At 40.4% G+C, this 24,501-nt stretch overlaps 1 protein-coding gene across 1 annotated transcript; it reads right to left on the bottom strand.

Moving 5' to 3' along the window:
* On the bottom strand, positions 1,111 to 4,983 carry LOC18776457 (uncharacterized mitochondrial protein ymf11). The gene is made up of 2 exons (XM_007208860.2): positions 2,351 to 4,983; positions 1,111 to 1,776 (listed from the first exon to the last, which is right to left on the bottom strand). Exon 1 carries the CDS (start codon positions 4,699 to 4,701, stop codon positions 2,482 to 2,484), a length of 2,220 nt encoding a protein of 739 aa, XP_007208922.1. The 5' UTR covers positions 4,702 to 4,983; the 3' UTR covers positions 1,111 to 1,776; positions 2,351 to 2,481.

The raw sequence follows: 24,501 nt of genomic DNA, 5'->3' as shown, positions 1-24,501 counted from the left end.
GTAACTCTGTGATATGACCCTAGAGACCCAATTAACAGCAACATTTCTCTGCAAAATCAACTGTAACTTTTCTTTTCCCTTCAAGATTTGTGAATCTAACCATTCATCATTCAGCAAACTAACATGGCCACATGACAAATCTTTTGACATGAAAAAGACTAGTCTGAAAGGTCATGACCAGTAGGGCCTATGTGCTGCGAAGCTTCAATGCAGTTTCCTTTCAAATGTCAAGCTCCCATGTTGTAATTGTCCTGTAAAGTAGTAGATGGCTTGATCAGTGGCATGGCATCCATGTGACTTCCCAAGTACCCAAGTACAAGGCATCACAAGACAACACCATCCACTGTTCCAATTCCACATTGATACATACTTGTGCACAGAAAGAAAAAAAAAGGATGATAAATGTTTCCCTTGATGGATCATTTTCACGCAAACCAAATACCTCCGAGAAGTGAATCTAGTTCCCCAACACCACAAGTTTGCGAAGTGATCAAATCATAATTTTTTTGTATAATTATGATATTCTTCAGAAATACATCAAAATGCTAGTTTACTCTAAGATCATTTTATAAAAGTTAAGGGCAGTCTTTCCGATCTCACCATGCCTACAATGGGTGAGTAGAGTTTCAGTCTTTATCTCAAACCATTGCAGGCATGGTGGGATTGGAAAGACTGCAATTCCTAATCACAATCAGTGAACTCCAAAGCAATTGCAGAAAGAGGGCATTATCTATCTGGACTAGGACAGTTAGGAATCAAACTTCAACTTGAGTGAGTATTTAACTAAATAATGAAAGGATAATCTAGCTCAAATACTTGTGTGCCATAAACAAGGAAACAATCCAGCAAGTAATATTATTTGAGCAAACCCTGAAATTCCTAAAATGATCAAGTAAACAGAGACAGAGAGGCCCCTGACATCGACACTTAGTCTATAGCATTGGCAGCACCCACAGTCATGGGCCACAAGTAAGCACATCTCTTTACCAATTGGTCTGGTAATAAAAGCTACTCCAGTAACCAGGGCAGAGATCATTAATTCAGTAATGACAAGTGATGAAATGAAATCCAAGAATTGTGAAGACAAAGAGAACAATTCTTGTGCAAACAAAGATAAGATAAACTATGATGATCAGAGAAACATATAACCTTTGGCCAGCAAAACATCAGTAAAATAACATTACTTGGATAAGCTGAAAAGGGGCCTGGAATTGTTAAGCCAATTTCGGGCATAGCACAATCAGAAAACAGATTTCAAAAACAGTAATGGTAGCGTTATTTTTCATGATTAAGCTGTACATGGAGATACAATGACACCAACATTATCTGAGCAATAACTTACAGCTTTGGACTAACAGCCCCTCTAACTATCACTCACAAAAATTATATAAATGCTACCTTTCTACATATTCACCCCCAAAAGATTGCTGAACATACAATCCTGCAACGTGCTAAGTGTTTTTATACAAATTCAGATGTCACCTAACAAACCAGAAATTGAACCCAAAAAAGAAAACCTCAGCCAGAGGTCTCTTAAGATAAGATAAAATGGAACAAAGCACAGAAATCTAAAAACCTTTTCTTTATTTAGGTTTCCACCAAACAATAGATGAGCCCCAAAGCAGAACATCCTTTGCTGTGGACGCCAGTCAGATTAAATGTCTATAAAAAGTTTGAAACTCCTAATAACTGCATGTGGCTCGTCTGTGCTTTCACTTACCAAGGCGCTGCCTGTGACTCAGCATGTGAGAGGGGATGTATAAACAAGATTGCGCGCTGTTGCATGAAATCAAAAGGTCATTAAAAAAATATCTCATAACTTCCTGGACAAAATAACAAGATTTTGCCAGATTTTGGAATTACCCTAAACTAGTTTGCTCCTTGACAACATCAACATTATGCATATACAACTATAAAACAAATTGGCAATTTTTTATAGGCAATACAACTTTAAAAGACAATTTCATTTGGTTCTCAAAAGGATTATAAATGAAAACACTAACAAAAGAAAATGGGAATCTAGATTTTTACAATTAATGGTGATTTGTAATTATATTTAAAAAAAAAAATTCAAGCAGGGTACTTCCAGTTTCAAAAGGTGCTCGTAGCTGTACTTTATCTCTTTCGTTTCTTAACAACAAGGTGAGGATTGTAGGTCCTTCTTTTTTTGGGTCGGTGGATTGTTGGTCCATTATGCAAACAACTACAACTCCAACATTGGAAAATACTGTAAGATATGAAACATGCTTGTCCAACAGCTTATTGAAAATTGAAAATTGAAAATTTTTTTATAATTAAAAAAAATTTGCTGTCCACAAAAGCAAAATAGATCAGAAAGAATATAACTAACCAAATATCATTGCCTTGTTGACAACATACAGCTAACATTTCTATAACTTGCCCGCATGTGTGCCAGTAAAAAGCCATCATAATGACGTGCCAAATGAATAACTTCAGCAAAATACTGTGCCAGTAAAATTTTTACATTTGTGATACAATAAACCGTTCGCCATTTTCCTCTTCTTCTTTAGTCCTGTGTTCAAGTTTATCCTGGTTCGACCCCAGCAACAATAGTTGATCTCTTTCGGTATTAATGCTGCTACCACTACTGACCAAGGAAAGTTGATCCATCATGACAGCATTCCTTTTGTAGTTCCAAACAAGCATTGAAATGTAATCCTGAGGTGAAACAAGACCTTGATCCATGATGCAACTACGCTGCTCCTCTATAGTTCTTGGATCATCAAGCCTTATATATTCGAGCAATGCCTTCTCATGATCAGGTCTCCAGTTATTTGGGAAAGGGCTGTAATCAGTCTCAGGTACAAGAGACATCCTGGTATACTGAAGCCCATCAATTGACTCAACAAGACCCATCCTCAACAAATTATGGTACTCAGATGACTGCCCCTTCTTCTCCTTCAAAGGACGACTCAAATTCCTAGAACCTATCTTGTACACCTTTGCACGCGAACGGAGCTTGTATTTTGCTGCATAGAGCTTTGCAAGTGAACCCCTTAATATGTAAGAGCAAAAGTTAACAATTTTTTTCCGATTATCTGCATACTTATACCACTCAACCATTGTGGACAGAAACTTGTTCATTTGTGCATTAGTATGAGCTTGGGTGGCATGAAACATTCTGAAACAAGGCTGTGGGTCTGGATCCCTATCCCCCTTCAGAAAGCTCAACTTCCTAAATTGCTTGATGCACTGTTTCAAGCTTGCTGTAACTGACAAAAGAGTGCCAACACCCTTCTCACTAATGATTTTCCCACCAGTAGCAGTGTAACGAAGCGTTGGGTACACAACTCTGCGACACAACACATGATCTAGAAACATTATACCCTTTGTTATGTGTTCTATAGGGAGGCTCTCATTATCAAGCTTGAGCATGTACTTCTGATCACAAAACTCAATCAACTGTTTTCTCAATGTAGCGGCATCTGCTCGAGGTCCTCGGACACCAATCAAAATATGACCACCATATCGTATGTAATCCATCTTTCTGGTCTTATCTGGGCCGCTTGTTGGCACAAATTCAGGCCAAGACGTATTTCCCTGTTCTGCTTCACCTTCCGGGCTATTCCATATGACATCACTCTTTGACGGATGATAAAATGCCTTGATCTTCCCCTCCATCCAGCGGTCCAACTCATCTAGACAAACATTAGCCAAAAGGGGACTAAGTATCCCACAATGACCCCAAGAAGGAAGCTTCTCTGCCTCCTCAGGTGCAAACCCAAAAAAGGTCTCCAACCAATATGGGTCTGGCTTGGGTTCATCCTCTGCCAACACCCTCTTCTTCTGATATTTCCTCTTCTTTTTCTTCTTCTCCACCCCATCATCCTTAGTCGTGATCACTGGTGTAACCAAGGCCGCCTTCAACAAATCAATCACCTTCTTATCCCTCACATCCCTGATCAAAGCATTTATCACCAACCCCACCTTTGTCCCATCCAAGATGGTACTCAAATCGCCCTTTATATACCACAAGTACCCTGCGAAACTCCTCCTAATCACCCTCAATGCAGTATGTGCGGTTCTCCCAGGCCTAAACGCAAATGACTTTTGCGAGAACCGGGACTCATATATCGGCTCCAAAATCATAAGCAGCACTTCCTGAACTAACCTATCTTGAAATGGGGTTGGCTGTGTGGTCGTCAAGATGGCCTTAATTTTCCTCTTTGACAACGACTGGTAATCGGTCTTATCCTTGGGTGATTTTATATAGAATTCTAGTCTAGCCCCCCACCTAAACCTACTGTCAAGAACAGCATTACGAAGTGCTAACAAGTCCTCAAGAGCTGCCCTCTGTATTGCACTGCGGGGCATATACGCACCCATCTCATCAGCACAAACCTTCTGGTACGCCAATACCCACAACTCCAACCGCCGAAGATAAGAGGACAAATTGGTCGCAATCCTATCAGGTTCTCGAAAATTCTCAATCCACATTTGGGATATAACCGAAACCCCATCTTCTTTGATCAAGTTGGAGGGGTCTTCAGGATCAGGTGGCCGCCGGCTCACCGGAGAGTATGAAAGAAAGCGAAAAAAGGCGAACCCACCGGCCCTAGGATTTGAGGGGTTGAAATGGGAGCAGAGGAAGAAGGTGGTGGTGTGCTTGGTGGTGGTGTTGAGGATAGAATTAGAATTTTTGAGAAGTTTGTGGGTGAAAATGGAAAGGCGGCGATGCATTTTGGGATTGGGAGCTCAATTAGGTCATTTTCTGGGTTTGATTTTCATCAACTAACTACAGAGCAATAGCAGTGATTGAATAAAACATACTGATAGAGAGAGAGAAATTTGAGAGCTCACTTGAATAGTTTATTCTGGACTTCAACAGCTTAACGTCGTCGTTTCGGAGCAAGGAGCAGTTCAACAGAGGTTGAAGACGACAAGGAGCCAAAACCTCGGCTTAAACCCTCTGTCTATGTGCAGTGCAGACCTGCAATTTCTTCTTTTATTTTGACTGTAGTTGTGACCCTTTTTTTTCTTTTGGTCAGAATTGTGACCCTTTAAGTTCTGGTATTTATAATTTGTCCTACGAACTTATCAAACATGCGGAAGTCGGATATTTTGGAGATGTGTTATAAAACTAGAATAATCAGTTGATGAGAAGTACCACTGTAATATTGGGAGTGAGATTATATTTCTCTTTGTAGTGTTTACACTGACAGGATTTCTCCTCAGATAGACTCCACTCTTTCTCTTCTCTCTGACTCCCACTCTTTCTCTTTCTTTCTTCCGTTCTTTCTTTCCTCACTCTTTCTTCTCTTCTGTCTTCTCATTTCTTTCACTTTGCAGGTTGCCTATTTATAGGCAGATTGGTGCAACTCTAGTAAGAAAAAGTTGCCGACAAACTCTACCCAAAGTCTCCAAATGAATAGTTAGTGGGCTCCACACAAAAACTTTACAACACTCCCCCTTGGAGACCACATGTCCCTAGATTGGTTGCCTCATTAAAACCTTGCTTGGAAAAACCCAGTGGGAAAAAACCTAAGCGAAGGAAAAAGAGTACAACTTTATTTGGGACATAAGGGTAATGCGCTCATGTTGCCTCGTTAAAACCTTGCTAGGAAAAACCCGGTGGGAAAAAAAACCTTAGTCGAAGGAAAAAGAGTACAACGCGCATATGTCCTGTGTTAGAGGACTCTTGAATGCTCCCCCTAATTTTGCATGCTCCAACTTGATTTCTTGCAGAGTTGTCGTAATCCGATGCCATGCACTAATTTTTGGAATGTACATTTCGGCAATGATTTAGTGAAGAGATCTGCCAGGTTATCGCTTGAGCGGATTTGTCTGACTTTGATTTCTTGAATCTTCTGGAGCTCGTGTGTATAGAAAAACTTTGGTGATATGTGCTTAGTCCTGTCACCCTTGATATACCCTCCTGTGATCTGAGCAATGCAAGCTGCATTGTCCTCATTCAGGATTGTTGGAGTGTCTGTTGTTGAGGGTAGGGCACACGTGCTTCGGATGTGATGGATCACCGACCTTAGCCAAACACATTCACGACTGGCTTCATGGAGGGCAAGTATTTCTGAGTGATTGGAAGATGTGGCCACTAGTGTTTGTTTCGTTGAGCGCCATGAGATTGCAGTTCCTCCGCATGTAAATACATACCCAGTCTGTGATCGTCCTTGATGTGGATCAGAGAGATATCCTGCATCTGCATAACCAACAATACTCTGGGAGCTGGTCGATTTACTGGAATAGAATAAGCCCATGTCTGTTGTCCCACGAAGGTATCGTAGAACATGTTTGATGCCGGTCCAATGTCGCTTTGTTGGAGCAGAACTGTACCTTGCTAACAGATTTACTGAAAATGATATGTCTGGTCTGGTACATTGTGCCAGGTACAATAAAGCACCTATTGCACTAAGATATGGTACTTCTGGACCAAGGACCATTTCATCATCCCCTTTTGGACGATATGGGTCTTTCTTAGTGTCAAGCGACCGAACGACCATTGGAGTGCTAAGTGGATGGGCTTTATCCATGCCAAACCGTTTCAATACCTTTTCAGTATAATTTGATTGATGCACCAAAATTCCATTAGCGCTATGCTCAATCTGCAAGCCAAGACAATATTTTGTCTTTCCAAGGTCTTTCATCTCAAATTCACGTTTGAGATAATCAGCAGTCTTTTGAAGCTCTTCAGAAGTTCCAATCAGGTTCATGTCGTCGACATATACTGCCACTATCGCAAATCCAGACTCTGATTTCTTAATAAACACACATGGGCAAATAGGATCATTTGTGTATCCTTCCTTCAGTAAATACTTACTGAGACGATTGTACCACATTCGTCCAGATTGTTTTAGCCCATATAATGATCTTCTCAATTTAACTGAGAACATGCCCCGTGGTTTATTTCTGGCTACTTCAGGCAGCTTGAATCCTTCTGGAACTTTCATGTATATATATGTATCCAATTCTCCATACAGATATGCAGTAATGACATCCATGAGTCTCATTTCAAGTTTTTCCGAAACCGCCAAACTTATTAAGTAACGGAATGTAATTGTGTCCATTACTGCAGAGTACGTCTCCACATAATCAATTCCAGGCCTTTGTGAAAAACCTTGCGCAACGAGTCGCGCTTTATACCTTGAGATCTCATTTTTCTCATTGCGCTTTCTTGTAAATACCCACTTGTAACCTACAGGGTTCACATTGGGTGGAGTTGGAATAATATGTCCAAAAACATTCCTTTTTTCCAAAGAATTTAATTCTGCCTGGATTGCATCTTTCCACTTGGGCCAATCTTGCCTCTGTGTACATTCATTAATAGAGCATGGCTCAATATCATCATCTTTTATGATCTCAGCAGCCACTGAGAATGCAAATATATCATCGATGATCATCTCATTTCTACTCCACAATTCATCAGTAGACGCATAATTTATGGAGATTTCTTGACTTTCAGGTACAGTTGCCACTCCAGGGGCACTTGTCTCACCAACGACGTTTTCCTTTTCAGGAAGTACCTGTCCCTTTTTGGGGGCATTTGAATTATGAATTGTGGGCTCTCTATTTATTTCATTTGGATTCATTTTGTCCATCAACTTCCTCTTTCGAGGAACTGAATCCTTTGAGCCTAGTGGTCTGCCATGCTTCAGGCGTGCAACAGATGAACTATTTGCTGGCACATTGCCTTGTCCATTATGGACATCAATCCGTGCGGGTGCATTTGCAGCTGGGATATGAGATTTCGTCACCTTTGCTGCATCATTAAATGCATCTGGCATCTGATTTGCAATACTTTGGAGGTGAACGATCCTTCTCACTTCGTTTTCGCATTGAACAGTATGAGGATCGAGATGAGACAATGTGGATACATTCCATGATAATTCATGTCGTTTTTCAGGAATGAGTTTGCCTTGTTCTTTAGACACAGATTTTTCTCCACCTAATGATGGGAAGATTGTCTCATCAAAATGGCAATCCGCAAACCGTGCGGTAAAAATATCACCCGTCAGGGGTTCCAGATATCTGATGATAGATGGTGACTCAAAACCAACATAAATTCCCAATCTGCGTTGAGGGCCCATCTTAGTACGTTGCGGTGGTGCAATGGGCACATATACCGCACACCCAAAAATTCTCAAATGTGAAATGTTTGGTTGATTCCCCAATACGAGTTGTATTGGAGAATATTGATTGTTGGCGACGGGCCTCAATCGCACAAGTGATGCTGCATGTAAAATGGCATATCCCCAAGCAGAAACTGGCAACTTTGTTTTCATTAGCAAAGTGCGTGCTATCAACTGAAGGCGCTTAATTAAAGCTTCTGCCAAGCCATTTTGAGTATGCACATGGGGAACAGGGTGTTCAATGTCAATGCCTAGTGACATGCAGTAGTCATCAAAAGTTTGAGATGTAAATTCACCAGTATTATCGAGTCTGATTGACTTAATGGGATAATCTGGGAATTGGGCTCGTAATTTAATTATCTGAGCTAAAAGTCTAGCAAATGCCATATTCCGAGTAGACAAAAGACAAACATGTGACCATCGAGTAGATGCGTCCACCAAGACCATAAAGTACCGAAATGGTCCACATGGGGGATGAATAGGTCCACAAATGTCCCCTTGAATTCTCTGCAAAAATGATGGAGACTCAACATCAACCTTCGGTTGTGATGTTCTGATCACCAACTTCCCTTGTGAACAAGCTTGGCAAAAGATGTCACTTGATAACATAATGTGTTTAGTCAACAAGGGATGTCCTTTAGAGTTGATGATGATTCTACGCATCATGGTGGATCCAGGATGACCCAACCTGTCATGCCAAAGCTTAAAAGCATTTGAGTCAATGGACTCTTGGTCCATGACACTATGTGCCTCAATTGTCCGTATGGTTGTATAATACAACCCTGATGAGAGCGCACAAAGCCTCTCCAGTATACGCTTTTGGGTATCACTGGAGGTAATGCAAAGATATTCCATGTTTTTCTCTTTCTTTGTTTCAACATGGTAGCCATTCAAACGTATATCTTTGAAACTCAACAGATTCCTTCTGGAGTTAGATGAATACAAAGCATCTGGAATGGACAGTATTGTTCCATTTGGTAACATAATTTGGGCTATCCCTGAGCCTTCAATCAGATCTGCAGGACCTGATATGGCTGTTACCTTTGCTTTTGTAAGCATTAATTTTGAGAAATACTTCCGATCTTGAAGGATCGTATGAGTAGTCGCGCTATCTGCGAGACAAATATCTTTGCCATAACCTTTGTTTTGAGGGCATCCATAATTTACATCCATGCCTTCAAATAAGCACACACACACTGTAATCAATAAAGAAGAAAACATTACCACTTTTATTGGATGAAAAATTAAACAACACTTCATCTAATACAAATAGTACATTAAGGAATTTAATCTAATTCGGACTCAGAAGCTTCATTCCCTTTTTCAGTAACAAAGTCAGAAACATCCAGATGCGTCTTGTTTAGCTGACGCGATATTTCTGATGAGCCATCTGTGGCTGGTGGAGCATGATCAATAAAATTTATCTCCACTTTCCTGTTCTTAAGTGAAGCTTGATAGAGATCCGCCAAATGCTTGGGCGTACGACATGCGCGCACCCAGTGTCCCTTTGCACCACATCTGTGACAAGTGCTTTCAACATTTCTAGGCACATGGCTCATCTGTGCCTTTCCCTTATTACGGGATGTATTTTTGCCATTCGTGGATGGACCGCTTCTTGGACCAAAACCCTCTGAACGAGCACCACGATCTTTTCTGCTTCCTTGCCAGCGGCCACGCTTGCCCCCTCGCCCACGTTTGTGGATACTACCACGAGATGAAGTGGCATTCACTTCCTGAGATGCAGCATTTATTTCAGGAAGTGGTGCTGAGCCTGTTGGGCGAGATTGGTGATTCTTTAATAAGAGCTCATTATTCTGCTCAGCTAACAATAGGCAGGATACAAGTTCCGAGTACTTCTTGAAACCGCTATGTCTGTATTGCTGCTGAAGGAGGACATTTGAAGCATGAAAAGTGCTCAGAGTTTTTTCGAGCATATCCTCCTCAGATATATCTTCCCCACATAGCCTCATTAATGAGGTAATTCTGTGCATAGCAGAGTTATACTCGGACACTGACTTGTAATCTTGAAATCTCAAGTGAGTCCATTCGTATCTGGCTCTTGGGAGAGTCACCATCCTCTGGTGATCGTATCTTTCACCTAGAGCTTTCCATAGAACCAACGGTTCATCAACCACCACATATTCGCTCTTCAGCGCTTCATGGATGTGGCGGCGAAGAAAGATCATGGCCTTCGCATTCTCTTCAGGCGAAGCATCATTCTCATCTACAATTGTTTGTCCGAGGCCATTGGCTCGTAGATGAATTTTGGCATCCAGGACCCATGATAAATAGTTGTCCCCGGAAAGGTCCAAGGCAGCAAACTCTAGTTTTGCCAAATTTGCCATCCGAAACTTTAGGCTCGAGATCTGGGACATTAAGCCACTTATTAATAGGGATTTCAGGCCCTCATTATTCAGGTATATTAATTGATGATAAAAATAAAGTGCTATGAATTTGCTGGTATGGACGATAAACCCGCACCATACCTTAAATAAAATTAAATGTGCGGTAAAGTAAATTTATAAAGTAAATTGTTTGCTGTATGGACGTTAATTCCGCACCATACTTTAAATAAAAGGAAATATAAAGTATGAGGGTTAATTCCACATCATACTTTTAATAAAAGTAAATGTACAGTAAAGTAAATTCATAAAGTATGAGGGTTAATTCCACATCATACCTTTAATAAAAGTAAATGTACAGTAAAGTAAATTCATAAAGTATGAGGGCTAATTCCACATCATACCTTTAATAAAAGTAAATGTACAGTAAAGTAAATTCATAAAGTATGAGGGCTAATTCCACATCATACTTTTAATAAAAGTAAATGTACAATAAAATAAATTCATAAAGTATGAGGGTTAATTCCACATCATACTTTTAATAAAAGTAAATGTACAGTAAAGTAAATTCATAAAGTATGAGGGTTAATTCCACATCATACTTTTAATAAAAGTAAATGTACAGTAAAGTAAATTCATAAAGTATGAGGGTTAATTCCACATCATACTTTAAGTAAGAGTAAATGTGCTTGTATGGGCACTAATTCTGCTCCATACTTTTAAATAAAAGTAAAGGCATGGACGATAAACCCGCGCCACCCTTTTAAATAAATATTGCCGTATGGGTAATAAACCTACTCCATACTATAAATAAAATAAATGTGGGGATAAAAACCTTCACCTGAGAGCTTCTCGTGCTGATAACGTGTTATAAAACTAGAATAATCAGTTGATGAGAAGTACCACTGTAATATTGGGAGTGGGATTATATTTCTCTTTGTAGTGTTTACACTGACAGGATTTCTCCTCAGATAGACTCCACTCTTTCTCTTCTCTCTGACTCCCACTCTTTCTCTTTCTTTCTTCCGTTCTTTCTTTCCTCACTCTTTCTTCTCTTCTGTCTTCTCATTTCTTTCACTTTGCAGGTTGCCTATTTATAGGCAGATTGGTGCAACTCTAGTAAGAAAAAGTTGTCGACAAACTCTACCCAAAGTCTCCAAATGAATAGTTAGTGGGCTCCACACAAAAACTTTACAACAAGATGCAGGTTTTTAGTTTTTTCACAAAACCCTTTGAGGTTCACAAACATAGTTTGAGGTTTAAATTGTTTTCTCAAAATTCATTTTTATTGATTTCTCATCCAAAGATAGATAATTTTATATAATCCAAATTAACAAAGTTACCTTTGAGATTAGATTGCACATACATTTATTGGGGTTAATTTTCTCATTTGTATAAGTTTTTCTATATTATAAAATCATCAATTTTTGGACAAATAATCAATGGAAAGGGATTTTGTAAAAAGAATTTGAAACCTCAAAAGTGTTCTTGTAATTTTTGAAACCTTAAGGGTTCGTTTGGTAAGGCGGATTGTCATGGATTGGACTAAATTCTGGGACTGTCTTGGATTGGCTTGGCCTGGCATAAGTTGGATAACACTTGTACTACGTTTGGTGTAGATTTGATTGGATTGTGACTAAATTTTTTAATAATATTTTTTTGAAAAGTAAGTTTTTTAAATATAATTTTTTTACTTTTCTTCTTCTTCCTCACAACGAAAAATGAAACTCCCTCTCTGTTCAGTTTCTTTCTCCTCCCCTGCCTTTAGCTCCCCCCTCTCTTTCATCTTATTCTTCTCCATTGTCTCTCTTCTCCTCTTCTTATGTCTAATTTTCTCTTTGTTTATTAGTTCTATTTTTGAAATCATTTATGTTTCTTTTTTTGTTTTGCAATTTGTTTTTTGGATTTGCAAAGAGAAGTAGAGAAACGGAGTTGAGGAAGAAGGGCACATTGATGATGCAGTGGGTTTGTGTGTGGTGTTTTTTCTTTGAATTTCAACTGGGTTATGGTTGATTGGGAACAATGATGTAGCGGCTTTGGTAGATCTGGCGAATATCTGGGTTGTGGTTGGAGGAGAGAGAAAGTATCTGTGGTAGGTGGCTCTGTTGGCTCTTGATGGTTGCGGCGAGTTCAGCGGGTTTGTTGGCTCTTGGCTGCTTGGGTGGTCGGTGGTTGTGGCTGGTTGCTTGCACTTGGGTGCGGAGGTGTGATAAGGAAAAGAATGCTAGTGAAGGCTATTCCTCCCTTTCCACACGGGTCTCACTAAGAACACCTAAGGAGGTGTTTTTGGTGGGGCCAGTATTAACAGTCCCACTTAAAACTAGAACCAAATGAAAAAAAACAAGGGATAAAAATTTGTCCAATCCAATCCAAGCTAAGAAGGTGAAACAAACGGGCCTTAGGAGTATTGTGAGAGCACCAAAAATCTCAAGAAGTGTTAGTATAAATAACTCGATATTTTTAGGTCTAATTTTTAGACCCATATGTTTATTTTTTAAAAAATTTAATTAAAAGATTAGTTTCTTATGTTAAATTGTTATCTATTAGCAATCTTGTTAACCATGGCATTTTATAGGTTGAATGCTTCACTTTTTCATCTTTTGCCTATATAGGGGAGGATCCATGACATAAAGTTTGAATGAGTTTCTATAATGATTATATAAAATATATATACATATAGGGAGAGTATAGACGAGTCTAAATGGGTTTCTAAAAAGATTTTTAAAAAAAGGGAAATTGACCTAAATACTCACTAAACATAAACCTTAATCAATAATAGTCACTCTATAAAACTTAGGGCTCGTTTGGGAGTGATTCTAGATATACCAAAATCACTTCTATGGAGAACCACATCTCATGTGCTTCTATATAAATGCTTTAAGTGATTTAAAGTGATTCTTGGCAGAAGCACTTTCCACGTACTTATCTATAAAATCACTTAAAACCACTTAAAGTGATTATTTGAAAAAGTAATTCTCCAGATAAGTGATTTTTGGCCTATCCAAAATCACTCCCAAATGAGCCCTTAATCGTAAATACTCACTTTCTAACCTAAAAATACCAAATTGCCCTCTATATAAATACTTCAATATTCACCATTTTTCCCCTTGAAAAATTCATTGTTTGAAACTATCCCAGCTCTTCTCTCCTCTATTGCCCGATGAAAGGAAACACAAAGAATCTAACCAAGCAATTCAAACAACATCTAAATTAATTGTCTGAATCTGATGCTAACTATCCTAGCCCATCTCTCCTCTCTCACACTTATCGATTTTCTGATGCATAACAAGTGATGTCTTGGGATGACTTGCCTCTCCAGTAGGATGTGTCCTACATTGAAGGACCAATTTTGATTTTGGCCTATGAAACAAAGCAAATGTAATACCCTAAAAAATTCAAGGTGAATTTTTGTATTTCAGTATAAAAAAAAAATTATGGTGAGGAATGATTATGGGTATTTTATTAAGTGATTTTGGATTGAGAATATTGGAGTAAGTGTGTTAATTTCAAGTTGGACAAAATGCCCTTATCTAACATTTTGTGAATTTTATGAAGGACATTTAAGGAATTGAAGTGAGACCATTATGATTCTCATGTTGAACGATAGTATTCGACTTAGTGAACGCGTAGAAAATCGTTTCTGAATTTTTGGCCAAAATGACTAAAATACCCCTACATGTGGAATTTTTGATCTCCTCGTCTTGTGGCCTTTGGAATGAAGGAGGATTGGCTTGATTCTGGGTATTCCTCTATAAAAGTTTGGATAATTCCTCCAACTTGGATTATAACTTTGAGAGTATGGATCATTTCTTGGACCTTGGTTGTAGAAAATAACCAAGTTAGCTTGTTCTTGCACAAATTCTAGATATGCAATCCCCAGTGGACAAGCTATAGTAGTATGGTCATGAGTTTCACAGATGGTACACATTTCATTCGGAAGGTTTCTTGAGTTCATTACAAGAATAGCATCTAGTTTTTGTCCTAATTTTGAAATCTGCACACTAGAAGCATAATTAGAATTACTAACAACACGTTTACCTCTTGTATCAATGTGTTGGGTCTTCATTGCTATTTTCTCAAAGAACCACCTGCAAAATTAGTTACAATATTATGACTAGAAAGTCCCTTATAAAATATACGCATTTGAAGTTTCAATGGAATCTCATGATGAAGACATTGATTGAGCAGCCTATTGAACCTCTCCTATGCTTCACAAAACAACTCATCATCTTACTGTGCAAATAATAAGATCTTGTCCCTAAGCATGTCGTTTTTTTGGGGTAGAGAAATATTTTTTCAATAACTTCTTTTGAATGGCAGCCCAAGAACTGAGTGAACTTGACTTCAAAGAATTTAACTAATACTTCGCTTTATCCTTTAGAGTATATGGAAACACTCTCATTTCGAAGTTGATCTTCCGTCACACCTGTCAAGGGAAAAGAGCTCACGACATTAAAACTATCATTTATATGAGTTAATGTATCTTCATTAGGTAAACCATAAAAGGAAGGCAACATATTAAGATGAGAGGATTTAAGCTCATAGTTTCGAGCTACGGTGGGCAGCAAAATGCTTGAAGGGGATGTTGGAATTGTAGGAATACCAAGGTATCTTATGTACTAATTGGCAACCATCTATTCTTCTTCTTCTTGGTTTGAACTTGTTTTAGAATTCGAAAGTGAAGAACCAGGAAGGTAAGTGTGAAGAGCAAGACTTGTAAATGTGGCAAGAGCTTTCTCTTTTGCAGTTGACAACTCTCTTTCTAGTCAATATTCCGAATTTCATAGATCACCTGTATGGGTTGCAACGTTGGTCTTCCTTCCAATGATCTAGAACATCTGAACAAAGAACTAACTTGTTCAAGGAATGGTCTTTTAGGCATAAACTACCAGAAACAAAAAATTGAATTAATTAGAAAATACTAAAAAGAAAAGGGTAACATTGGGCACATAACCAGGGAAGAACTTTCGTTCAGTCCCTGGTAACAGCCCTAAAATTGTGTTAACTCGCAATTGTACGAGCCAATTAGTAGTATAGTAAGACAAGAACGAGGTCGTATCCATGAGGACCGAGAAGTTAAACTTAGTTACATACTTAGATTACATAATTCAAGAAAAACAGGAAGTTGAATCTAAAGCGAGAGTGATTGTGATTGTGAAAACAGATGAAACAAAACGAAATTGCGAACAAAATCAAAGTAAACAAGTGTTTCAAAGAATGGTCTTAAGGGTTGGAAAACAAATTTGGAGACTAAGCCATTCGATTCACCATAACAATTCAATCCTGGGTTATAAGGATTCAAGTGACAAGTCTAATTCAGATTCAAAGATTGATTCTAGCTAAACCTAAATCAAACATTTGAAATTCATTAAGCATAGAAGAATGTTTTAAACAACCAAGCATGTATCTAATCCCTGTTGTCGAATGTCCATACATACTCTTCCTATTCATAGTTCAATTCGAATTCAAACAAGCATATTAACTTATAAGCATAATGAATAAGAACCAGAATCTTGAATTGAACTTAAAACTTAAAACTTATAAACCCAGAATATTCATGTTAGGTTACATCGAAACCCTATATATGGATTTAGCTACTCATAATACTAAAATAACATAAACCGAACTGACAAAACATAATGAATACAATAAGAGTAGAAAACCCTTTTCTAGAGTTCTTGTGGTTTCCAATGCTTCTCCAAGAGGTTGTCCACGTCTAGAAAGATGTATGAAGGTTAATGAGGTGATTTGGGATGAATTTGGGTGAGTGAAAATGGCTGAGGAAGAGGAAATTCTTAAGAAAATGGTAGAGAGGCTTGCTAGGATAGTTTTGGTGATTTGGGGTTGTTTAGAGTTTTTGGTTGATTCTTGAAGTGTTTGGGGTTGTGGGAGTGTTTTGAGGGTGATTTCTGAAGTGGTTTGATGAATGATAGGAGTGTAAAGGATGGAATGAAGGATGGATGAATTGTGGAAGTGTGTATCCCTGGATGTGGTTCATTCCTTTAGCGTGGAATGGAAGTGGTATTTATAGGGAGAAGGAAAGGAGAATTCTAAATTGAAGTTTACCTCTACCAACAACACTTCACCTAACACACCAATGCATTTGAAAATTAGTTTCTTTTCTTATTTGGTTGCTGGACTTCATCTTCTCTGCTCACCAACAAATCTTACCAGAAACAATAGCTCATGCATAGCTCAGCATGACCAAGCAACAAGTAGCTCATGCTTAGGTTAGAATGACCAACAATTTTGTGGCCTCATAACTTGGGTTTTCCTTCAGTAAATGACAACTTGAACCCTCTAACTTGAAGTCTAGGATGTCATCTTTTCCAATCACATGTCATTTGGGCCAATCTAAGGTCGGATGAAGATGTTAGGTCCGAAACAATTTGTTAACTCAATCCAGTTTTGCACGTTTTTGCACCATTTTACATCTTTTTCTATCCAAACCCACTAATCCTACCCAAATCTCAATTATCTGAATGACAAACACAAAAGAGATTAAAAGCACAATTTTAACCAAAAAACATAACCAAATCAAAAGTTAGAAGGGTACGAAATGATATACAATTATGCAATAATCAACGGGGGAAGAAAAGTAGGGGTTGACAAGAGAAAAGGGGTATGAGGGTGATGAGGGAAGATGAGGAGGGGGTTGACGAGGGAAGTGGAGGATAGGGGTGATGGGATAAGATGGAGAAAAGATGTCATCCTGAACAAACGCTAACAGTCGCAACGAGGTTCGATAAGCTATGTATCCATATCTCTCTTTCTCTCTCTTCTCGCGACCATCTTTCTTCCTCTTATTCTCTGTGTCTATGTTGCGATATAGATCAAATCTGGAGAACTCCCTGCTATCCTCGCAGCTGTCGGTTTCCCAGTGTGGTGGTTCAGCATCAGTGTTGATATTCGCTTAACCGAGAGTTTCGATTTGATGCTCGCATTGGCTCAAAATCGAGTCGAGCTGGACCAAGCCCAACCCTAATCATAGGTTAATGAAATAGTTGGCTTATAGAATAACGAATGTATGAAAATGATAGGCAAACGCAAATCAATGTTTGGGTACCAGATTGAGGAAAAAAATAATTAAATTGTAAAAACTGAAACTTATTAAACTTTTGAGTAGTAAAGTGAATTTTTCACTCCTTTTGTAACCAAAGTGTTTTAAGAGCTACACTAAGGGCAATGGCCTGAAAAGCTTTTGGCCCCTTATTTAATTATTGCCGCGAGGAAAATAATCAAACGTGACCGAATAGCATAGGCAAATGGTCGTACTTCTTGGTATGATTTTTGTGCAGTGTGCTAGTTTTTATTGGTCGTTGACGACCGTGAAAACAAAGAAGATGTTAAGCGACTTGGTCATGACTTGGCCAAACGATCAAAGCCGATTTTGGGACGGTTTCTTAGTTGTTGGGTTCTTAGTCTTGGCAACAAGACTACTTGCTTCGTGTTGAGTTTCAGGTGTTGCCGTGCTTTGTTGTCGAGATCTCTTAAGTCATCTTTGAGACAAGATGAAACAAAGAGTTAAGAAATAAAATGACTTAGATGGTGCTAAAACGAACTTTACTAAGAACAAAGCTTCTTATTGATATATTGGATGAATGATTACGAGGGTGGTGCTCAAGAACTTTGAACAAGCTTAAGGGTTCTTGGTGATATCCTACATTGAGTCCTAAGAAACTAGTAAAATTATCCTAAGTTTTGTTTAAGAAATACATTGAATAGAGTTTCGGCTTGATTTTTTTTTGAGAGATTGATGATGATAAAATGAAAAACTTCCTCTGCTATTTATAGGCGAGTCGCTCAAGAACCTCTGCCACTGCACAAAATTTTGCGTGAGTTATCGTCCCATTATAGAATTTCACCTCGATCACTGGTCTTGAGGTTTTACTTTATGATAGATGATTCTTTTCAAGTTTCGAGAAGTAGTTCGAAGTCCCATAATTCCTTTTGTCATTTGCCTTGAATTCAGTTTATCGAGGTAACACGCATGGGGAATCTTTTTTAGCCAATGCTTGTTCAATTTTGCTCAGTCGGGACTCCATGGGCAGTATAATTTGGGCCTAATTCATGACTTGGGCTTAGCCTTGTTATCCAGGCTAAGGTCCTGAGTCACGGTCTTGGGACTACAAGCCCAGCCACCTATTTTGCTTTAGCCTAGATTGTCTTATGGGGAAAGATTTGGGTACAAACAGGTTTGTAGCTCAAAGTGGTTAAAAGTATTTACCCGTACACGGTACATGCGAGGTACTAGGTTCGATTTCACCTTCCCAATATTTTTTGTATCAAAAATAAAAAATAAAATGGCTAATGACTGAAATGGTCCTTCAACTATTGCTCCAGTATCATTTTGGTCCACTAACTAAAATTTTCATTTGAACCGTCCTTCAACTCTTTATTTTGTGTGAAGATGGTCCTACCGTCAAGTCTGTCAATTTTATTGTTAAATTGAGGGGTAAAACCATCCATATACAATTACCAAACTCATTCCTCATCTCACGACTTCAACCCACATCTCAACCTCTCTCATGACTCCAACCCACATCTCAGCCTCCTCCATCCTCAACCCAGCCCTCCTTCCCCAACCCCTTGATCTCTTGGAAGAAATAGCAACTTCAAGCCCAAAGGAGCATCGCAAATCAGACCAACCCAATTCAAATATAAGCCATACCCAACAAAAACAACCCCATATTAGATTTGAGTTGGTGGAGAGAGAGAGAGAGAGAGAGAGAGAGAGAGAGAGAGAGAGAGAGAGAGACAGAGACACCCTTATTCATAGGTTTTCATTTGCGTAGCTTTTGGGTGGTAATTATCGTGGATTTGGGAGAGAGAGAGAGAGGGTGCGGGTCATGGTGAGAGCAACTGGGAGTGGTGAGGTGACGGTGGGTGGAGCTGAGAAGGGGGATGTTGCGAGGTTAGAGATGAGGGTGAAGGGAGGTTGTGGGGTTGCAGAGGTGGGGTTGGGTAGTGCTGGGTTCATTTGTTTTGGGGGTAATGTTGGGTTTTTTTTGTTTGAGGTTACTTTTTTTAATTTTTTGTTATTTATTTTTGTATTTATCTGATTTTAAAATTTTTAATTAAGTTAAACAATAGATAAAAAAATTATTACTTTTTAAGTCCATATCAGCAAAAAAAGAAAAAGAAAAAAAGAAGCCATGTTGGCGGTGAGATTCAATTTTTTCAATTTTAAAATTAAGTACAAGTTCCTATAATAGTTTCCTTTAATTTTTAATTATTGTTTACCCTTTTAAAAATTTTATTATTTTATTTTTATATTTATGTGATTTTTGTTTGTACCATATCTGACCCCCCACTCGCATCATGACACATGAAAGGTGAACGAGGCTGAAACCAACTCGACGAGCCACGCCAAACGGTCAATCGGCATACACCACCGATTCATACATAGTCGTGAAGTCAGTAAGTGCTATCGACCGACTCACCCGCACCAACCTTCGGCACACGATGCCGAGCGACCAGTTAGCACATCCAGTCGATTCTGATAGATAACCTCGGAACTCCTGCCAGAACCTGTCAGGGCACGTGTCGACCATCGAAGACACTCCCACGAGGTCCACATCGAAACTAAGTACTAAGAGTATCCCAAATGTTCTCTATAAATAGAGCCCCTTGGCCCAGCTAAGAGGTAAGACTGTTTACTTGACTTGTGCTTTCACACTGTTAATAGAATTGCTCTTAGTCACTAACTTTGGCATTAGAGGGTCTTCGGCCAGCGCCACACCTGTGTCTTTGACCTCACCTGCCGTTTCTTTCTCCAGGCCAAATCCAGCATCATGCCTCGAGGAAGGACGCCACGGACCAAAGGCTTCTCGGTTCCAAACCATCCACATCACCTGTAAGTTAGTTTTATCTCTATTTATTTAGTTTTAGAGCGAACAGATTGGCACCGTCTGTGGGAAACTATGTTCGTTGATTGGCTCATATCTCTCTCGACCGAAAATGAATCCACCTACTTCCACAGCATTATACTGTTTGAATCGGTACACGATGTCGTTGCATTGATCCATAACCTCTTTGTCCAGCAAAACCGTGAAATTCTCTGAGTTTTGGTAATCGGCCAAGGCTTTCGCCTTCATCTCCTGCAGTTCAGCCGTACGTGACCGTTCGGCTGCGTCCATCGCCGCCTTAGCCTCTTGTGCCTCCACTAAGGCCAACTCAGCTACGACCAATTTGGATGAGAGCTCTGCGATCTTTGCCACGTTCTCGTTGGCAAGACGACCGGCATCCTGAATGGCTTTGCTAGCCTCAGCGATTCTCGTTTGGCTGTCCTCAAACCCCTCCCGATGCCGATCGGCAATGTTTAGGGCTCGCTTCATGCAGAGCCACATCTCCATGTCAGCCTGCCAAAATAGTAATCTGTCAATATAGATTTCAAAAACACTTTCAAGTTACAATTTAAATCACGCACTTATCGCAGCCTGAAGTAGGAAGGCTCGGCAGGCCTGTTCGCGTACCGTCTTCCTCGGCAGTTGCTCCAACTCTGTTATCTCCATTTGAGCACCAGCGATCACGGAATTCACGAACGGCACGACCTTACGAGGACATGCCATATTCACTAACCCGACGTCCTCTTTTGCTTCGTCATCGGGAATCAGAATGGCAGCCCCCTCGTCCGGCCCCTTGGCCTCTTCGAAAGAGGGGTCACATCGAGGGCACCCTCGATCTGCCTCTTCTAGGTAGCTTGGAGGTGGACCTCGCGAACGGCCTCGGCCTCGGCCACCCTCTTATCCTGACGATGATCGGCCGTCGTCACCTCTGCAGCCGAAACTCTCTCGGCCTGACGCGGTGGCTTTGCCCTCGGCTTTGAGGGACCATCCTTTTTCTTCTGCTAAGGTGCCCGAGACTCTAGCTGCCTCTTCATCGCCTCCGTTATCGCCCTGCCCCCCGACACTACAAACAAGGTAAAAAGAAACAAAGTCAAACAAGGAATGTCGTGTAGAAATAGAAATGATACCATACTTGCCGAACGGCATCACTTACTTTGCTCCTTCTCTTCCCTCTCCTTATCTCTTTTGGCGTTCTCTGCCTCAGTGATCAGACCTGCCTTAAAAAGGTTCCCAAATTCCTGAAGTACCGCTCGTCCTCAGCAACCTTCCCTGGGACCTGCTCGATTACTTCAACCTCCCTCTTTGTTGCGATCGACACTGATACAAAAATATACAACCCAGGTTTGCTTCGGCAGGTAAAAAATAAAAAAAATAAAAAAAAAAGCCCGAATGGCATCCTATAGCCAACCGACTGTTTGGAAGAAGATGGGGATATACCTCTCCACCATCACCCCTGGTGCCGATTCCCAAGCTCCGGAAACCAGCACCCACGCCACGTCTTCTCCGAGTTCGGCACCCCCACCACGAAATGTCCACGTTGATTCGCAGCTAGGCAGTTCGCCTGAACTCACACCCCATTGGTCAGCGCTCTTCGCCCTCGTCACGCTATACAGGTAGGTGAACTGCTCGTAGCTTGGCTCTCCTTCATCGGCTATGCCGAATGCCGTGATCATCCTAAGCAGTGTAATGCAGAAGTTTGGATTAAACTGTCCAGGAGCGTAGCCGATTTGGGCTAGGATCTTCTGCACCGAATGTCTCAACGGCAGCCAGAGCACATGTTTGAAGGCATCGGTTAAGAAGACCACCTCACCATCCGGGTTGCTCAAATACTCCAACAACCTAGGGATCCGCATCACTACCGAGTCCGGGATGTGATACTCCACCCTAATTTTGGCCAACTCCGCCTCGTTCAAGGCGTTCATCTCTAAGAAATCCACACCAAAAAGGGGCCCTTTAGCTTTACCATCGATACCCGTTGCCTTCCGGTCACCACGGTCAACACGTTTTCTCCGGGATCGGCAACTGATACATCAGCTCGGTCTCCTCGACTCGACGACCGGATGTCGATGGCTAAGAGTTGTTAACCTCAACCACCTCCACACTTGAAGTGCTCCTAGATTCGGTAGACATCTCTGCACCCCCTACTCCCTCGGCGCCCTCAAAATCGGCACTATCCACCCTTGCAGTTGAGCTCTCTGACGCCGATTCTCCCTCAAATGCTCTTGGGCTATCACTATAGTCTGATTCCGTATTTGACATCTACAAACAAAAGAGAAACGACACTAAATGCCATGCCAAAATCAAACTCCTATCTTACATCCCAAGAGCTCATGTTCATCTACGTTCATCTATGTTCATACATGTTCATACAAAAATTGAAGGATTTGATTCAACTCAGAAGAAAACATGGCAGCATACCTTGTTTACACGGTGGTTGGAGAATGCTGGAAATTGCCTTCACCTTGAAAACCTTGCTGGAAATCATCTAGGCCGTTGCAGTGCACTCGTCGGAAATTGCCTCTCACAAGCTCCGTTTGCTCTCAAAGTTTCAAGTACCGCTCCTACCATCTTTTCGGTCCATTTATAGGATGAACCTAGCATCGGGAAACGAAACGATGCATGTCGCACATGCACAGAGAAGCCCAAGAGTCATCGCTTCCCACTTGAGCGAGCGCTTCAAATTCTCTAAGACTTTCTTTTCGAAACGCAACTTCCTCAACGAACGACATGCGCACAGTGGTCGAGTTCTCACTCACCTCTCGTGCTGAGCGGCAGGAGCACATTGGTCGAGTTCTCACTCACCTCTCGTGCCGAACGGCAGGCACACAGTGGTCGAGTTCTCACTCACCTCTTCTCACTCACCTCTCGTGCCGAACGATAGGCACACATTGGTCGAGTTCTCACTCACCTCTCGTGCCGAACGGCAGGCACACATTGGTCGATTTCTCACTCACCTCTCGTGCTGAACAGTAGGCGCACAATGGTCGAGTTTTTACTCACCTCTCGTGCCGAACGGCAGGCGCACAATGATCAAGTTTTTCTCAAAACGTCAAACACTTTCAGCTCTTGCTACCGTTCCCTTCCAATCTTCAACCTCCCCTTTGCTCGGGGACTACATAATCACCATTGGCATATGACAGAAGACGCTCGTGCCCGGGTCAGAATTCCGGAACTCAAGGACACAAGCAAGTCCCCAACCAAAAAGTCCATTCTTGATCGGAAACTTAGGGGACTCCTATTTGTACCATATTTGACTCCCCACTCGCATCATGACACGTGGAAGGTGAACGAGGCTGAAACCAACTCGGCGAGCCAAGCCGAACGGTCAATCGGCATACACCACTGATTCATACATAGTTGTTAAGTCGGTAAGTGCTATCGACCGACTCACCCGCACCAACCTTCGGCACACGATGCCGAGCGACCAGTTAGCACATCCAGTCGATTCTGATAGATAACCTCGGAACTCCTGCTAGAACCTGTCAGGGCACGTGTCGACTGTCAAAGACACTCCCACGAGGTCCACATCGAAACTAAGTACTAAGAGCATCCCAAATGCTCTCTATAAATAGAGCCCCTTGGCCCAGCCAAGAGGTAAGACTGTTTACTTGACTTGTATTTTCACACTGTCAATAGAATTGCTCTTAATCACTAACTTTGGCATTAGAGGGTCTTCGACCGGCGCCACACCGGTGTCTTAGACCTCACCTGCCATTTCTTTCTCCAGGTCGAATCCAGCATCATGCCTCGAGGAAGGACGCCACGGACCGAAGGCTCCTTGAGTCCAAACCATCTATATCACCTGTAAGTTGGCTTTATCTCTATCTGTTTAGTTGTAGCACGAACAATTTTAATTTTTTTTAATTAATTTGAACAATATAGATTTTTTTAAATTAATTGTTAGGTCAATCTCACGGGAAAAAAAAAAGGGCCATGTTGTTGGTGAGATTCAATTTTTTAAAATTTCTAAGTTTTATAATAGTTTCCTTTAATTTTAAATTATATATTATTATTTTATTTCCTAGAGACATTTTTACCTCTCAATTTAACAGTAAAATTGATAAACTTTAATGATAGGACCATTTTGATACCAAATGAAGAGTTGAAGGACCATTTAAATAAAAAATTTAATTAGTGAACCAAAATAATACTGGAGCAATAGTTGGGTAACCATTTCAATCAATAACCCAAAATAAAATAAAAAACTAT

Source organism: Prunus persica, chromosome G5 (assembly GCF_000346465.2).
Source record: "Prunus persica cultivar Lovell chromosome G5, Prunus_persica_NCBIv2, whole genome shotgun sequence".
Lineage (NCBI taxonomy): Eukaryota > Viridiplantae > Streptophyta > Magnoliopsida > Rosales > Rosaceae > Prunus > Prunus persica.
Note: the sequence above shows the minus strand (reverse complement) of the source record. Positions and strands in the feature narration are given on the sequence as shown.